Raw genomic sequence first — 15,045 nt, forward strand, 5'->3', positions numbered from 1 at the left:
TTCTTAAGGCCTGCCTTTCCCCCCGGGCAAAATCTTTACACCACCGCTTCAGAACTGGGTTGGACTGTGGCTCACTTCTCAGAGTGACACCTCTGCTTCTTGAGCAGGGTGCTTGACTTTGCCTGTCATGGAATCTTGACTCTGAGTGAGGTAGGGTGGGGGCCATTAGGACCACGCTTTTCTTGACCTGCTGCACCTGGGGTTAAGAGCGTCTGCCTCACAAGTGGTGCCTAGCTGGAGAAAAGAGCCCCAGACTTCTTAGCCATTCTTGCCTGCAATAGAGCCTCTGCAACTCAAAGTTGGGGGTGATGAGAAATGCTGGATGTCTTTCCTTCCTGGAGAGATACCATCAACTGGGAGCTGGGTCAGGGGAGGTGTGTTCTTGGCCATTCTCCGGAGTGGAGCTACTGTCCTGCTGAGCTGGCTCAAATGCCACAGACTGTCCTTATTGAGATATGGTAGATTTTCTTAAATGTTATTTTTTCATTTGCTGTATGCCCTTAGGACAATTTCCAGAGGCTTTTAGTGTTTTTTGTTTTTTAAAAAAATAATTTTCACCAGTTACGGTTGTTTCACTGGGAGAGCATTTACAGAGCCTCTGATGGCACCATTCCAAAAGTTATTTTTAAACGTAAAATTACTCAAATTGCCTACAGCCACTTAAAAATTTGTGTTTGAGAATGCTTTGGATAAGATGCTGAAGTTCATATGTATGTAAAAGCTTCAGTACCCTAATTGTGTACATACAACTTGACAGACGCTCAGTATGGAGGAGGTTTGAATAAGGGTGTTTGGCCAATTAGTGAGCATTTCTAAAAGAATAAATTGCTGCTGCCACCAGAATTTCGAATGCAGGATGTAGTTCTGTTGCAATGACTTGTAGGAAGTTATCCATAGGAAGTAGCCATGGATGTACACAGTAATTTAGTGACAAAAATCAGGAGTCTGTAAGGGGGCGTGTGTGTGTGTGTGTATGTGTGTATAGTGTTGGAAATAAAACACAAGCATTTAGCTCAAGTAACATATTTAACAGATTAATTAGACATGTTAATTTGCATTAACCTGAATTATTGATTGGATTTAAAGCTGTCTAGAACTAGCATGGGCAGGAAACCTGTGCTTAATATAATTACCTTGACTGGCCTTGTGTATAATTTATCATAATGTGTGGTAAAAATGATAAGGTCTGTGCAAATGATAATGGCAGTGCCGGTGGAACTAGGAAAAGAAAAGCTTTTACCTTTGAGCAGAGGCCACATTTTAAAATAACTTAGGGATGTTTAGGTTTGTAGCTGTGGGCTCAACTATTAAAAATAACTTACTGTATTTCAGACTCCTTAACGTGAACCTCCCCATTTAACACTCTATCTCTGTCAGAGGGAGAGATCCCCAGACTTCTCAGCCACTCCTGTCTGTTTGAGAAGCATTCTCAAATAATCCCCCACAACCACGCCCCAGAGAAGGGGCCTCATTTTGTTGCCCAGGCTGGCCTCAAACTCCTGGGCTCAAGTGATCCTCCTGTTTCAGCCTCTGGAGTAGCTGGGGCTATAGATGTGCACGACCACACCCAGCTAATTTTTATAACGTGATTTTTTATTATTCCATATACCTGAGGAATACAGCTAATTGTGTCTTAGCTCCTTGATATGTACTATAACAGTGACAAAGAATACTTAACATGCGGAAATCGTGAATTAAGTGAAAAATCCAATTTTGTAAAACATATTTCTGCATCAAAAACTAAACAGTTTGTCTTGGGAGTGGGGTTGTGAGATTTTTTTTTTTTTTTTTGGAGACGGAGTCTCGCTCTGTAGCCCAGGCTGGAGTGCAGTGGCCGGATCTCAGCTCACTGCAAGCTCCGCCTCCCGGGTTCACGCCATTCTCCGGCCTCAGCCTCCCGAGTAGCTGGGACTACAGGCGCTGCCACCTCGCCCGGCTATTTTTTGTATTTCTTAGTAGAGACGGGGTTTCACCGTGTTAGCCAGGATGGTCTCGATCTCCTGACCTCGTGATCCGCCCGTCTCGGCCTCCCAAAGTGCTGGGATTACAGGCTTGAGCCACCGCGCCCGGCCTATGGTGAGATTAATGGTAGTTCCCCCCACCCTTTTCTGACATTATTGATGTATGGTCTGATAGTTAAAACTGTAGGACACTGGCACTTGCACTGCCTGAGTTTGAATCCTGGCTCCTACCACTTTGACGGCCTATATTCTCTCTGTCCCAGTTTTTTTACTCATGAAATTGGGCTGATAATAGGGTTGTTCTAAGGGTTAACTTGCTTAGAATAGTGCCTGAGACAAAATAAATACTTAAAATGTTAGCTGTTGTCACTATTAATGAGGAAAATGTTATTTAAAATTTGAGATATGTCACCCTGGCTGCATTAGTATTGAAGTTGGGAAATGAGAGACAAAGTTGGAAAAAAAGTTACAGGCTGATGATGAATGACCTTGAATATGTGTACCAGATCGAGAAGAGAAGCCATTAAAGGTTTTAGAGATGGAAAGTGTTGAGATTAATTTAGCATTAATATACTGAACGATTGGTGTAGTAGTGTGGACACTAGCCAGGATGCTGTTAAAATAGGAGTCTAGGCTAGAGTGGTTTGAGTGGGGGTGGAAAAGATAACATTGGACACATTATAAAAGAGGAATGAAGGAGATGGGAAGGGAGAGATTTGACTTTGTTTTTACTGTATTTCCCCACACCCCCAATTTTAGTTTGGAGCTCTGCTGTAGACTGAATGTCTCCACTCCCCCACCCCAAAAATTCATATGTTGAAACCTAACCCCCATGTGATGGTATTAGGAGGTGTTTGGGAGGTGACTGGGTCATGAGAGTGGAACCTTCACAAATGGGATTAGTGCCCCTGTGTTAGTAAAAGAGACTCAAGGAGAGTTCCCGCACACTTTCTGCCTTGTGAAGATACAGCAAGATTGCTATTTGTGAACCAGAATTCAGGCCTTCACCAGACACTAAAATATGCTTGGCCCCTTGATCTCCAGCCTCCAGAACTGTTAAGTGTTACTTGAGCCACTCAATCTGAGCTTTTGTTACAGAAGGGGCTAAGAGAAACACCTATTGTTTGCCAGTGAATCCTTGGGATTCAATGATGAGCAAAGCTTGCATAGCTTCTGCCCTTAAGGAGCTTTTATGTTTTAGTAGAACATAAACTCACACAGGTGCTATGAGAAAATAGGGTAGCTGGCTCATAGAGCCTAGGATATGAGTACTTGATGAATCCTGACTCAGGAGAGTTGGGAGCTGATGAATTAGTATGGGTAAAACTAAGCAGAGTGCTTTGTTCAGAGGCTCTCAGAGGTGGCATGAAGGAGCATCTTGTGAAGGAACAAGAAGAAGGCAAATTGAACTGGAGTTTGGACAAGCTTTGGGTCGGGTTAGCTGCAAGATGAGGCTGGAATTGGGTGTTTGAGGGCCTTGTAGACCATTAGATAAGTATTTTGATCTTCATCCTGGTCTTCGAACATTTTTTTTTTTTTTTTGAGATGGAGTTTCGCTCTTGTTGCCCAGGCTGGAGTGCAGTGGCGCGATCTTGGCTCACTGCAACCTCTACCTCCTGGGTTCAAGCAATTCTCCTGCCTCAGCCTCCTGAGTAGCTGGGACTACAGGCATGTGCCACCACGCCCGGCTAATTTTGTATTTTTAGTAGAGACGGGGTTTCTCCATGTTGGTCAGGCTGGTCCCGAACTCCCGACCTCAGGTGATCTGCCCCTCGGCCTCCCGAAGTGCTGGGATTATAGGCGTGAGCCTATAATATATCCCGGCTAGTCTTTGAAGATTTTTAAGCAGTGCCATGACATGTTTCGCATTTCAGTAATACTCATAGTGATGATTTTTAATACCGAACAAAACAATTGTAAGAATGGATGCAGGCCTGACAGTCACTGTGCTTTCAAGAGAAAGCTCAATCCCTTTTCCCCGTTGTTTCCTCTTCTCGTTTGAGTTTATAGAAAACAACAGAAGGTTCTATAGAGAACCTTCATGGTATAGTGGAAGAGCCAAGGGTTTTAGAGTCTTAATGGAAATATTGTGATCTTATATAAGCTCAGTGTACTTAATCTCTTAGCTTCTATTTATGTCTGTTAAATTGGACCGATGGCTGTGTGAGATAGGTATTATGATTAAGTGAGATTATACAAATAAAGCACCTACTGTTGTGTCTGATACACAAATAAGTACTTAAAACTTTTCAAGAATAACATAAGATAGAACGGGAAAGGAGCCACAGAGAACCTTTTAATGAAATGGAACCAGCAAGTCCACAAAAGAAAATAAATCTTTAGCATAAATACTGAGACCTGTTTCGCCTTGCCCACAGGGTAGTTATGGACCATAGTGTCTGAATATAGTTTATTGTGAGGTGTATGCCACAAGTAATTATAAGTAGTTAAATAATTAGTTAAACAGTAATGTTTGCAAATGAGATTACCTAAAAATATTAGAGTCAAAGTTATCTCCTTAATAATTATTTTCACTCACATTTCATGTGTTTTCTTTTGAGGCACCAAAAGAACCCTTCAAGTCCAGCACATAAACTATTAATATTTGCTATTTTTGTTTTGTGTTCTGCTTTATACAGTTTTTGTGTTTTGGCAATTTCTCGGTGTCCACAGAAGTGTGTCAAGCCTGTGATAACCTTATTTTAGTGTCCTTTCTCATGCTGTGGTAGAAAAACTGCTGTGTAGGATACTTTTTCTCTAGACAACAATGCATTAAGATTTTGTCTTTAAAAACATATTGAATCTGTCATAGCAACAAAATCTTCAATTTAAAAATTCAAAAAGATCTAAACTTGGCTTAAAAATAAGTTTTTGTTGTTGTTGTTGTTTTTATTTGAGACGGAGTCTCGCTCTGTCACCCAGGCTGGAGTGCAGTGGCACGATCTTGACTCACTGCAAGCTCCGCCTCCCGGGTTCACACTGTTCTCCTGCCTCAGCCTCCCTGGTAGTTGGTACTGCAGGTGCCCGCCACCATGCCTGGCTAATTTTTTGTGTTTTTAGTAGAGACGGGGTTTCACTGTGTTAGCCAGGATGGTCTCCATCTCCCAACATTGTGATCTGCCTGCCTCGGTCTCCCAAAGTGCTGGGATTACAGGCATGAGCCACCGCGCCCAGCCAAAAATAAATATTTTCATATTCCAAAATGGTGGGCATTTTGAAAGAAAGCTTAGCTGAAAAGATACTGCTTACTGGATTGTAATAAACATGAAACAATTGATTTATACATTCACATTATAATTTTAAATCATTATATAGTTGACCCTTGAACAACACGGGTTCAAACTGTGTGGTCCACTTACACTGCAAATTTTTTTCAATAAATATATTAGAAAATATTTTGGAGATTTGTGACAGTTTGAAAAAAACACGAGGATGAGCTGCATAGCTTGGAAATACTGAAAAAATTAAGAAAGGTGTGTCATGAACGTGTAAAATATATGTAGATGCTAGTTCATTTACTACCATGAAATGTACGTAAATCTATTATAAAGTTTATCAAAACTTAATTTACACAAACGTTTTTATAGACCACATGTGGTGCCATGTGCAGTTGAGAGAAATGTGAACAAATGTAAAGATGGATTAAGTCATAACTGCATAAAATTAACTGTAGTACATTTTCTACTGTAGCTTCATAGCCATCTCCTTTTGCTACTGCGGTGAGCTTGTTGTAAGTATCGGATGAAAATATGTGATGCTAATCTCTGCGTGAGCAGTTCATCTCTCCAGTAAATGGTCTATCGTAAAATGATCTCTCATATTCTCATGTATTTTTCATCATGTTTAGTGCAATACCATAAACCTTGAATAACATTGCGGGACTCATGAAGTGCCACTAGTGGTGCTGGCGAATGGGCTCCCAAGAAGCAGAGAAAAGTCATGACGTTATAAGAAAAAGTTGAATTGCTTGATAGGTACCATAGATTGAGGTCTGAGGTCTGCAGCTGTGGTTGTCCACCATTTCAGATGATTGATCTTGTAAACAGATGTTGTAATATTACTGTATTGGTAAATACAGTACAGTACTATAAATATGTTCTCTATTCTGATTTTCTTCTTTTTTTTTTTTTTTTTGGAGACAGAGCCTCGCTCTGTCACCCGGGCTGGAGTGCAGTGGTGCGATCTCAGCTCGCTACAACCTCCATCTCCCGAGTTTAAGCGATTCTCTGCCTCAGCCTCCCCAGTAACTGGGATTACAGGCACACACCACCACACCTGGCTAATTTTTGTTTGCATTTTTTATTAGAGACGGGGTTTCACCATATTGGCCAGGCTGGTCTCAAACCCCTGACTTCAAGTGATCCGCCCACCTCAGCCTCCCAAAGTGCTGGGGTTACAGGTGTGTGAGTCACCACCCCCAGGCTCCTTCTGATTTTCTTAACTTTTTTCTCTGGCTTGCTTTATTGTAAGAATACAGTATACATGTAACAAAATGTGTTAGTTGCCTCTTTATGATCAGTAAGGCTTCTTGTCAGCAGTATGCTGTTAGTAGTTAAGTTTCTGAAGAATCAAAAGTTATTTATGGGCCGGGCGCAGTGGCTCACGCCTGTAATCCCAACACTTTGGGAGGCCGAGGTGAGTGGATCACGAGGTCAGGAGTTATAGACCAGCCTGGCCAACATAGTGACACCCCATCTCTACTAAAAATACAAAAATTAGCCCGGCATTGTAGCGCATGCCTGTAGTCCCAGCTACTTGGGAGGCTGAGGCAGGAGAATCAGATGAAACCAGGAGGCAGAGGTTGCAGTGAGCCGAGACCGTGCCACTGCACTCCAGCCTGGGCAACGGAGTAAGACTCTGTCTCAAAAAAGAAAAGAAAAGAAAAGAAAAAAAAAGTAGTGAGGTCTGCTGCCCTCTACTGGTGAAGCCTAAGTATAGCTTGTGTTGTACAGTTAGGTCTCTTGTCTCTAGTGAGTCAGATATTTTAAGAATGGAAAAACAAGGGTGGATGTCAGTTAAACATAGAAATTTGAAAGAAAGAGAATTCCCTTTGATTATTGGTACGTAAAACCGGAATAGGCAAAATTCACAAGTCAAGATAATTTTCGTGTATGAGCTTAAGGATGATTTATCAAATTGTTTTCTAAGAAACTCAACTCGCTTTGATGTCCAGTAAAGGAAATAATCTGGTAGGGAGTTGGAATTGCTGTTGCTTGTTTATTGTCTCTGTCCTCAGTCTGTAATGTTCTACAAAAGCAGAGATATTTGATGCACTGTGTACTTCCATATATTCTCCTATGATTAGAACAATATGTGGCCCATGTAATGCTCAGTACACAATTTTTGAACGACTGAGCTTTGCGTTTTTATTTAAACATCTTTTTTTGGATAAAAAGAAAAATTCAGAGAAGAAAATCTTAAGTATCCTAGGATCATATATCAAATCAGAGGATTTCAGTGAGCTGTATAAAAGGAGATAGATTCTGGGATATAGGGCAAATTTTAGCAGAGTTGGGATAATGACTGGGTAAGAAAGGACAATTCTTTGTCCCGAAAGGAATTCTCTGGTATTAAGGCCCTCTGTGAAAGCTGCTGGAGAAATTCAGTTCTGCAAAGTTTAAAGTAAATGGTTTGCTGTTCATGGAGTGCTAGATTACTTAATACAGTCCAGCCTTTATCTAGGTAAAGGTGATGCTTTTCCCATTATGGAAGATGTTAGGATGCTAAGTTTGAATATGAAAAAGTGCTGTTTTTCCTAGAGGTAATCAAATCACCATTTTGGTTGTATTTCCCATTGCAGAAAATTCAAGATGCATTCTGTTTGTATAATTTGTTTTTATGAAATAAAGCGTAAAACTTCATATGGTAAATTTTCACACTGTGATTCATTGTATTTGAGCATGCCTATAGAAAGTGATTGCTACTGTGTCAAATATTGAATGATTTGAATAATTACTAAGTTGTTCGGTTGTGTGTAGGATACTGCTGCTTTGACTTGGTAGAGAGCTTGTTCTAGCCCTGCTAGGTATGCCTAAATCTCCGTGACATAAAAAACAGGCTCTTTTAGAGTTGTGAGACTGCTGCTTGAAATCAAGCAAAGCTGTGTGATTCCCAGCTGTTTCCACCACTTGAGTATTGAATAGGATTTATTAAGAAAAGTAGTGGTGTTATTCTTGGATAACTTAATTGTATCTGTGATAAGTTTTTACTCCACTCAAACCTTTCCAAGTTATATCTGAAAGCAATATTTTCAGATTCATTCCTCAAATATTTAGGAACTCTGCACAGTACATTGTAGAAAGGGAAATGAAAATTTAATTGTTCCATGCCTATTTCTTGCTCTTTATCTTGCATCCTAGTGTGCTGAGGGAAAGGGATCAAATTCTTACGTGGTAGTAGAGAGATGCAGCGGAGTATGCTATGCTGAGACCTGACATACCTGCTCAGCAATACCGGAAATATAGAAATGAGGACAGCTTGTCGGGTAGAAGAAACAGAAACCAAGAGCTAGAAAGGTGAGACTATATAAGAGATAGGGATAGCAAGCAACTTGAGGCTTTGCTGATTGAGTGTCCTGTCATAAGCAGAAGATGATTTAGTTCTGTGGTCTTAGAGAAAGGTATTTTGAGAGAGGAGCTTCACACTGCCACTTTTCCCATTTATCTTATTTTGTTTAAAGGGATAGTCCCTTAGTTATCTACATAATACTTTGGTCTAGAATAATTTATACCATGACTTTTGTCAGATATTTCTGATTTGTCTATAGATGGTTACTGAATTCATATAGATGGAAGGATATTGTGCATAAAAATATGAGAATATAATTTTGAGCTATTTTAGCTCAAATGATCTCCAAATGCTAAAGAACTGCAAGGTAAGGGAACAGTGAGTACTCTATATATACAATTTTACTGTGGGAAAACATACATACAATTTATCATTTTAACCTTTTTTTTTTTTGAGATGGAGTTTCGCTTTGTCCCCCAGGCTGGAGTACAGTGGTGCCATCTCGGCTCACTGCAAGCTCCGCCTTCTGGGTTCACGCTATTCTCCTGCCTCAGCCTCCCGAGTAGCTGGGACTACAGGTGCCTGCCACCGCCTGCCACCGCGCCTGGCTAATTTTTTTGTATTTTTAGTAGAGATGGGGTTTCACCGTGTTAGCCAGGATGGTCTCGATCTCCTGATCTTGTGATCCGCCCACCTCGGCCTCTCAAAGTGCTGGAATTACAGGCATGAGCCACCACGCCCGGCTAATTTTTATATTTTTAGTAGAGACGAGTTTCACCATGTTGGTCAAGCTATTCTTGAACTCTTGACCTCAAGTGATTCACCTGCCTCAGCCTCCCAAAGTGCTGGGATTACAGGCGTGAACCACTGTGCTCGGCTGATTTTAACCATTTTTAAGTTTGCAGTTCAGTGGCATTAAGTACATTCACATTGTGGGATGCTTACCATTATCCATTTCCAGAACTTCTCTTCTTTCCAAACTGAAACGCTGTACCCCTTAAGCAATAACTCCCTATCCCCCCAGCCCCTGGCAACCATCATTCTACTTTCTGTACGAGTGTGACTAATCCGGGTACCCATGTTTGTGGAATTATGCAATATTGTTCTTTTGTGAATGACTTACTTCACTTAGCATGATGTCCTCAAGGTTCACCCATATCGTAGCACTTGTCAGAATTTCCTTTCTTTTTAAAAAATACTGAATAATCCACTGAATGTATGTACCACATTTTGTTTGTCCTTGGATTACTTCCTGGAAATACTTTTAAAAGAGACATAGTATTGGCTTAGTAGACAAGGTGATCTCCCCGGCCCCCCACTTGCCCCACACTTGGGAATATATAGTCGCTTACCTCGTCACTCTGAGGAGGAGATGGTAGGGAGTGGAGGTTGTATTTATTTTCGGGAAAAAAACCAGACTCCCAGGTGGTGCTGATGAATCCATCTCTTCCTACCCTTTTGTGATTAATTGGATCTGTGTTCAAGATTCCCAAGTTTTGCCTGAATTCTAGACGTGTAGAGCCAACTCTCTAGTGGTTTTCACCTCAGTTTCAGTGTTAGAACTGTAAGAACTGCCAGTCTACCCCTTTCCTTTGAAGAGAAGTGGACGGGAAACCTGGAGTCCAGGATTATATAAGCCAAGGAAGCTCAGAGTTTCAAGAAGGAAGAGGAGGTCAGTGTCTAATGATGAGAACTGTGTCTAATGATGAGAAGAGGGCAAACAGGATGAATATTGAGAAGCAATTACTTGATTTGTCAGTAAGTAGAACGTCGGGCCTTCTTCTCGTGCTTCCCCTAATGCACGTACTCAAAAGCTTTGTATGTAATTTTTAGGGGAATTAATCTTCAAGCCCATCCCTACATCTCAGTTAAGACCTTCTGGCTTAAAGCAGTTTTAGTTTTAGTAGCTTTGGGTGGAGCCAGGTGAGAATGGACAAAGTGAAAGGCGAGATGGGCGGGGCATGGTGGCTCAGAACTGTAATCTCAGCACTTTGGGAGGCCAGGAGGGAGAATTGCTTGAGCCCAGGATCTCGTGACTAGCCTGGGTCTTAAAACAACCACCACCAAAAACCCAAAATTTACAACTTAGCTACTCTGTCTCCATCACATTTATTTAAAAAGAAAGAAAAGGGGAGATGGAGACAGTGTTATGACTTGTGGGAAAAGGGAAGGGCAGACACTGGTGATTTTCAGTAGGGAAGATTCAAGCACAGGCTGGCAAAAGGTTGATTGGGGATGATGATGATTGGAGCATCATCCCTTGGAGAAGGGTATACAATGGGATCATGACCCCAGGCTGAGGGACAAGAAGAAGAAGAAACTGGAGCAGATTTGAGGTAGACAAGAATAAAGTTGAATTGGTTATCTAGTATTTTGAGTGCCAAGAATATAATCATTCACATATTAGCCTGGTGTGGCGGCACGAGCCTGTAGCCCCACCTACTTGGGAGGCTGAGGCAGGAGAATTGCTTGAACCCGGGAGGCGGAGGTTGCAGTGAGCCAAGATTGCGCCACTGTACTGCAGCCTGGGTGACAGAGCGAGACTCCGTCTCCAAAAAGAAAATAATCATTCACATAATTTGTCAGCAGACCCAAAGTGACTAAGGAAAATGATAGGCAAATTTCTCAAGGTTTTTAAAATTGTCTGCTTCACGTAACACTCTTTGTAATTTAGGGTGTATAAAATGGATAACAAAAGCGAAAGAGGGACTGCTTAAAGCAGACCTTTTCATTTTTGTTTTCCACTTTGTGTTTAAAGAGCTTCTATGTCTTAGACTCACCAGTACTTGATAGTATCAGTCTTAAAGCTTTGTTTTGCTTTGCCAGTTTGATCAGTGGAACAAATCTTGGTTTTGTAATTTGCATTTTCACAATTACTAATGAGGTTGAGAGGCAGGCTAGTGTAGCATTTAAGAGCTATGGACTCCCTGGGTTTGAATCCCATTTTGCCACTTAGTACTTACTGATACAGGTAATTTACTTTTGCTCTCTGTGCCTCCCTTTCCTTACCTGTGAAGAGGGATGATACTAGTTCCTACTATATACATTTGTAAGGATTACAGTGCTACAAACAGTGCCTAACGTGTGAAAAGCTCTATTTTAAAATTACGTCTTATTTCATGTATTTATTAGTCATTTCTATTTCTTTTTCTGAGAAGTCTGCATACCCTTTGCCTGTTTTTCTACTGAGGTGTCTTTATTTTGTAATTTGTTGGACATATATAGTTACAGATATTTTCTTCTACTCTGTTTGCTCTTTAATTCTTCAGAGAAAAATCTATCTGACTTCTTCCTGAAGCCTCTGAATTTTGCCTACGGGAGGACATATCTTAAAAATCAGTTTTTGTGTGTGCTTTAGTCAAGTTTTTTTTGTTTGTTTGAGGCAGGGTCTCGCTGCATTGCCCAGGCTAGGGTGCAGTGGCCCCATCTCAGCTCACTGCTACCTTCACCTCCTGGGTTCAAGTAATTCTCCTGACTCAGCCTCCTCAGTAGCTGGGACTACAGGGGTGAGCCACCATGAGTGGCTAATTTTTTTTTTTTTTTTTGGTATTTTTAGTAGAGATGGGGTTTCACCATGTTGGCCAGGCTGGTTTTGAACTCCTGACTTCAAGTCGCCTGCCTTGGCCTCCCAAAGTGCTAGAATAACAGGCGTGAGCCACTGCTCCTGATTTTAAACATATTCCTCTAGCACTTTCTATAGTTTACATTTCCTCATTAATCTACCTATAATTTGTGTGTATGTGGGGTGGAGGCGGGGGTTAAAATGTACATCAACTTTTTTTTGACAATGAAAGAGAACTTGAAGAGGAAGAAGTCTTAGAGTCAGATCTGAATTAGAGTCTGTTCTGCATAACTTGGGCCAGCCCCTGCTGTCTCTTTTTTTTTTTTTTTTTTTGAGACGCAGTCTCACTCTGTAGCCCAGGCTGGAGTGCAGTGGCCGGATCTCAGCTCACTGCAAGCTCCCCCTCCCGGGTTCACGCCATTCTCCTGCCTCAGCCTCCCGAGTAGCTGGGACTACAGGCGCCGCCACCTCGCCCGGCTAGTTTTTTGTATTTTTTAGTAGAGACGGGGTTTCACCGTGTTATCCAGGCCAGTCTCGATCTCCTGACCTCGTGATCCGCCCGTCTCGGCCTCCCTAAGTGCTGGGATTACAGGCTTGAGCCACCGCGCCCGGCCTGTCTCTTATTTTTGACTCTGTAAAATGGAGATACTACTCAATTTCTGTGCTGCATAGACTGGGTATGAGAATCAAGTGAGTTGTGGCAAAGCACTTGGAAACTTCCTGCAGTGGCTTAGTAACCTAAGTGTCTGGTGAAAAATACTTGGGTATTAATATTACAGAAGCAAGCCCCAGGTATGTTTTATATACCATGGTGTATGTTTGGTCTTGAATGTCTTCAGCCAGGTCATGATTAGAAAACTTAAAAATGAAACTTTGCAATGCTTGTGGGAAGTCTCTCTTAATCTCTTGAGAGCCAGTGAGTTAGAACCAATCAGTTAAGTTTCTCTATCTGGTGGCATGTTGGAGTCATTCACTGGGGAAGATTTTTTGCAAAGTACTGATGCCTAGGCCTCACTCCCAGATACCGGAATTTATTCCATCTGGAGAGGAACCTGGGCATCAGTGTTTTAAATAAAATCACTTCAGGTGATTTTATTGTGCAGCTGAAGGAGGGCTACTGATACAATGAATATAGAATTGAGGATTTGGTAGCATTCTTCTATACTCGTTTGCTGGTCAGGTTGTAAAGAAGAGTTCCCTGTTCTTAAACAGTTGTGGCCTTCTAACCCTGGCTCTAGGAGTGGCTGGAGTCAAAACCTTGCCAAAGTAGAGAGCTGAGATCATCTGACAAATTAAGTTGTATTGGAGTGTTATGTAGTTTGAACCCTCTTAAAATTTTGTCAGAGGTTTTTGGGGTTTTCAGGGTTTTTTGTTTGTAGGGGTTGAAGAGGGTGGGGAGCTTAACAGAAATTTGTTCTCTCAATTCTAAAGGCCAGAAGCCCAGTATCAATGTGTTGGTAGGTTTGGTTTCTTCTCTGTGGCTTGCAGGTGGCCACCTTTTTGCTGCATCTCTACGTGGTCTTATTCTGTATGCGTGCACCCCTGATGTTTCTCTCCAAAGTTAAAGTTTATGTTAAAAGCACTTGGAAGCTTGTTTAAAAAACCATTTATAATGCCCTAGTATCAATGATAAATGTTAGTTGTGCAGCCTTCCTTAAAATGTTTTAAAAAATTACTTTATACTTTGTCTTAGTACACGTTATTGAAACAGGAGACTTCCCTGACCCCCTCACAGGGCGGGACGTGTGACAGGGGTGTGGCTTGTTTATTCCTCTTATGGGAAGGGGAGCTCACAGGTGAGCAGGTACAGGAGCCAGGGCGAGCACTTTTGGGCTCCGGCCCCACAGCAGTGTCTAGGAGTGTTACAATGCTCTTTTAGCCCCGTTGTCCCAGCATAAGTGTTAAACAGCTCAGAAAAGAGTCAGTGTGACATCCTTTTTGGGTTCCCGCATGCAGGGCATCCCGAGTTCTTTTCCTGTGTCCGGGAAGAATCAGGTCACAGGGACTTGAAGGATGGTGAATGTGGAGATTTTATTGAGTGAGTGATGGAAGTGGCTGTCAGTGGGATGGGGAGCTGGTGAGAGGGGATGGAGTGGGAAGATGATCTTCTCCTGGAGTTGGGCTATCTCTCAGCCAATCTCCAACCGCCCCCAGCTTCAACCTCCTCTCCACCTTTAGACATTTCCTCACTTCTCTTCTTCTCTGCTGTGCTACGCTGCTCTGCCACTCTTCTGCTTTTGGAGCCTGGGGCTTGGGGTTTATATGGGCACAGGATGGGGGTGTGTGGCAGGCCAAAAGGGAACACTTGGGCGTGAAAACAGGAATGCCTGTTCTCATTTAGGGCTGCAGGTCCAGGCTTGAGCCCTCGCCAGGGACCCCACCCTCATACCTACTGTCCTGATTATTCTTGCAGTATAATGAATGCATCAGCAAATTGAAAACAGATAGTTTTTGCCCTTTCTTAATTTAATTAAAATGACAGTTAAGTAGTTTGATATATTGCCTTTGGAGTCATTTCCAGGAGGCTATATTTGTTTTCTTGGTATAATGGCCGGTGTAACGTTATCAGTTTTAAGTTAAATGTAGTATTAATGAAACTTCAGCATTTTACTTTCTCTTCTTGTTTCTATAGCCCCTTTTTCCTGACTAGATTAACTGGTGATACTAAATTTGAACAGTTCCATAATTCATGTTTTTTATGTCTAAAACCAATTACTTTTTCCCCTTTCTATTTGTAGGTTATGCAATGGTCTCTGCAAGATGGTTTATTCTTGAATTGGACCTTTTTAAGACTGACAAATGCTGGTACTTCATCTTCTATAAGTGGACTATAATTTCTTTTCTCAAGACAACTACATAAGCAGACAAAATTGCAAAGATCTGCCCTGTGTCGAGTATGACAGCCACGACTCGTGGCTCTCCGGTCGGAGGGAATGACAACCAGGGCCAGGCTCCTGATGGACAGTCTCAGCCCCCCCTCCAACAAAATCAGGTAGGATGTTGAAGATACTAGTT

The 15,045-nt window shown here is 41.8% G+C and overlaps 2 protein-coding genes across 6 annotated transcripts in view; both read left to right on the forward strand.

Moving 5' to 3' along the window:
• DDX3X (DEAD-box helicase 3 X-linked) overlaps positions 1-15,045 on the forward strand; it is a 451,205-nt gene that overhangs the window by 173,161 nt on the left and 262,999 nt on the right. The gene's annotated exons all lie outside the window — the stretch shown is intronic.
• The window catches only part of USP9X (ubiquitin specific peptidase 9 X-linked), a 152,541-nt gene that overhangs the window by 22,819 nt on the left and 114,677 nt on the right, over positions 1-15,045 (forward strand). For all 5 annotated transcript variants that reach the window (XM_050776170.1, XM_050776169.1, XM_050776171.1 and 2 more), the window contains exon 2: positions 14,769-15,022. In XM_050776170.1, coding sequence (XP_050632127.1) covers positions 14,927-15,022 — 96 coding nt within the window. In that variant the 5' untranslated portion in view covers positions 14,769-14,926. The remainder of the gene's footprint in view (positions 1-14,768; positions 15,023-15,045) is intronic.

This window comes from Macaca thibetana, chromosome X (assembly GCF_024542745.1).
Source record: "Macaca thibetana thibetana isolate TM-01 chromosome X, ASM2454274v1, whole genome shotgun sequence".
Classification (NCBI taxonomy): domain Eukaryota; kingdom Metazoa; phylum Chordata; class Mammalia; order Primates; family Cercopithecidae; genus Macaca; species Macaca thibetana.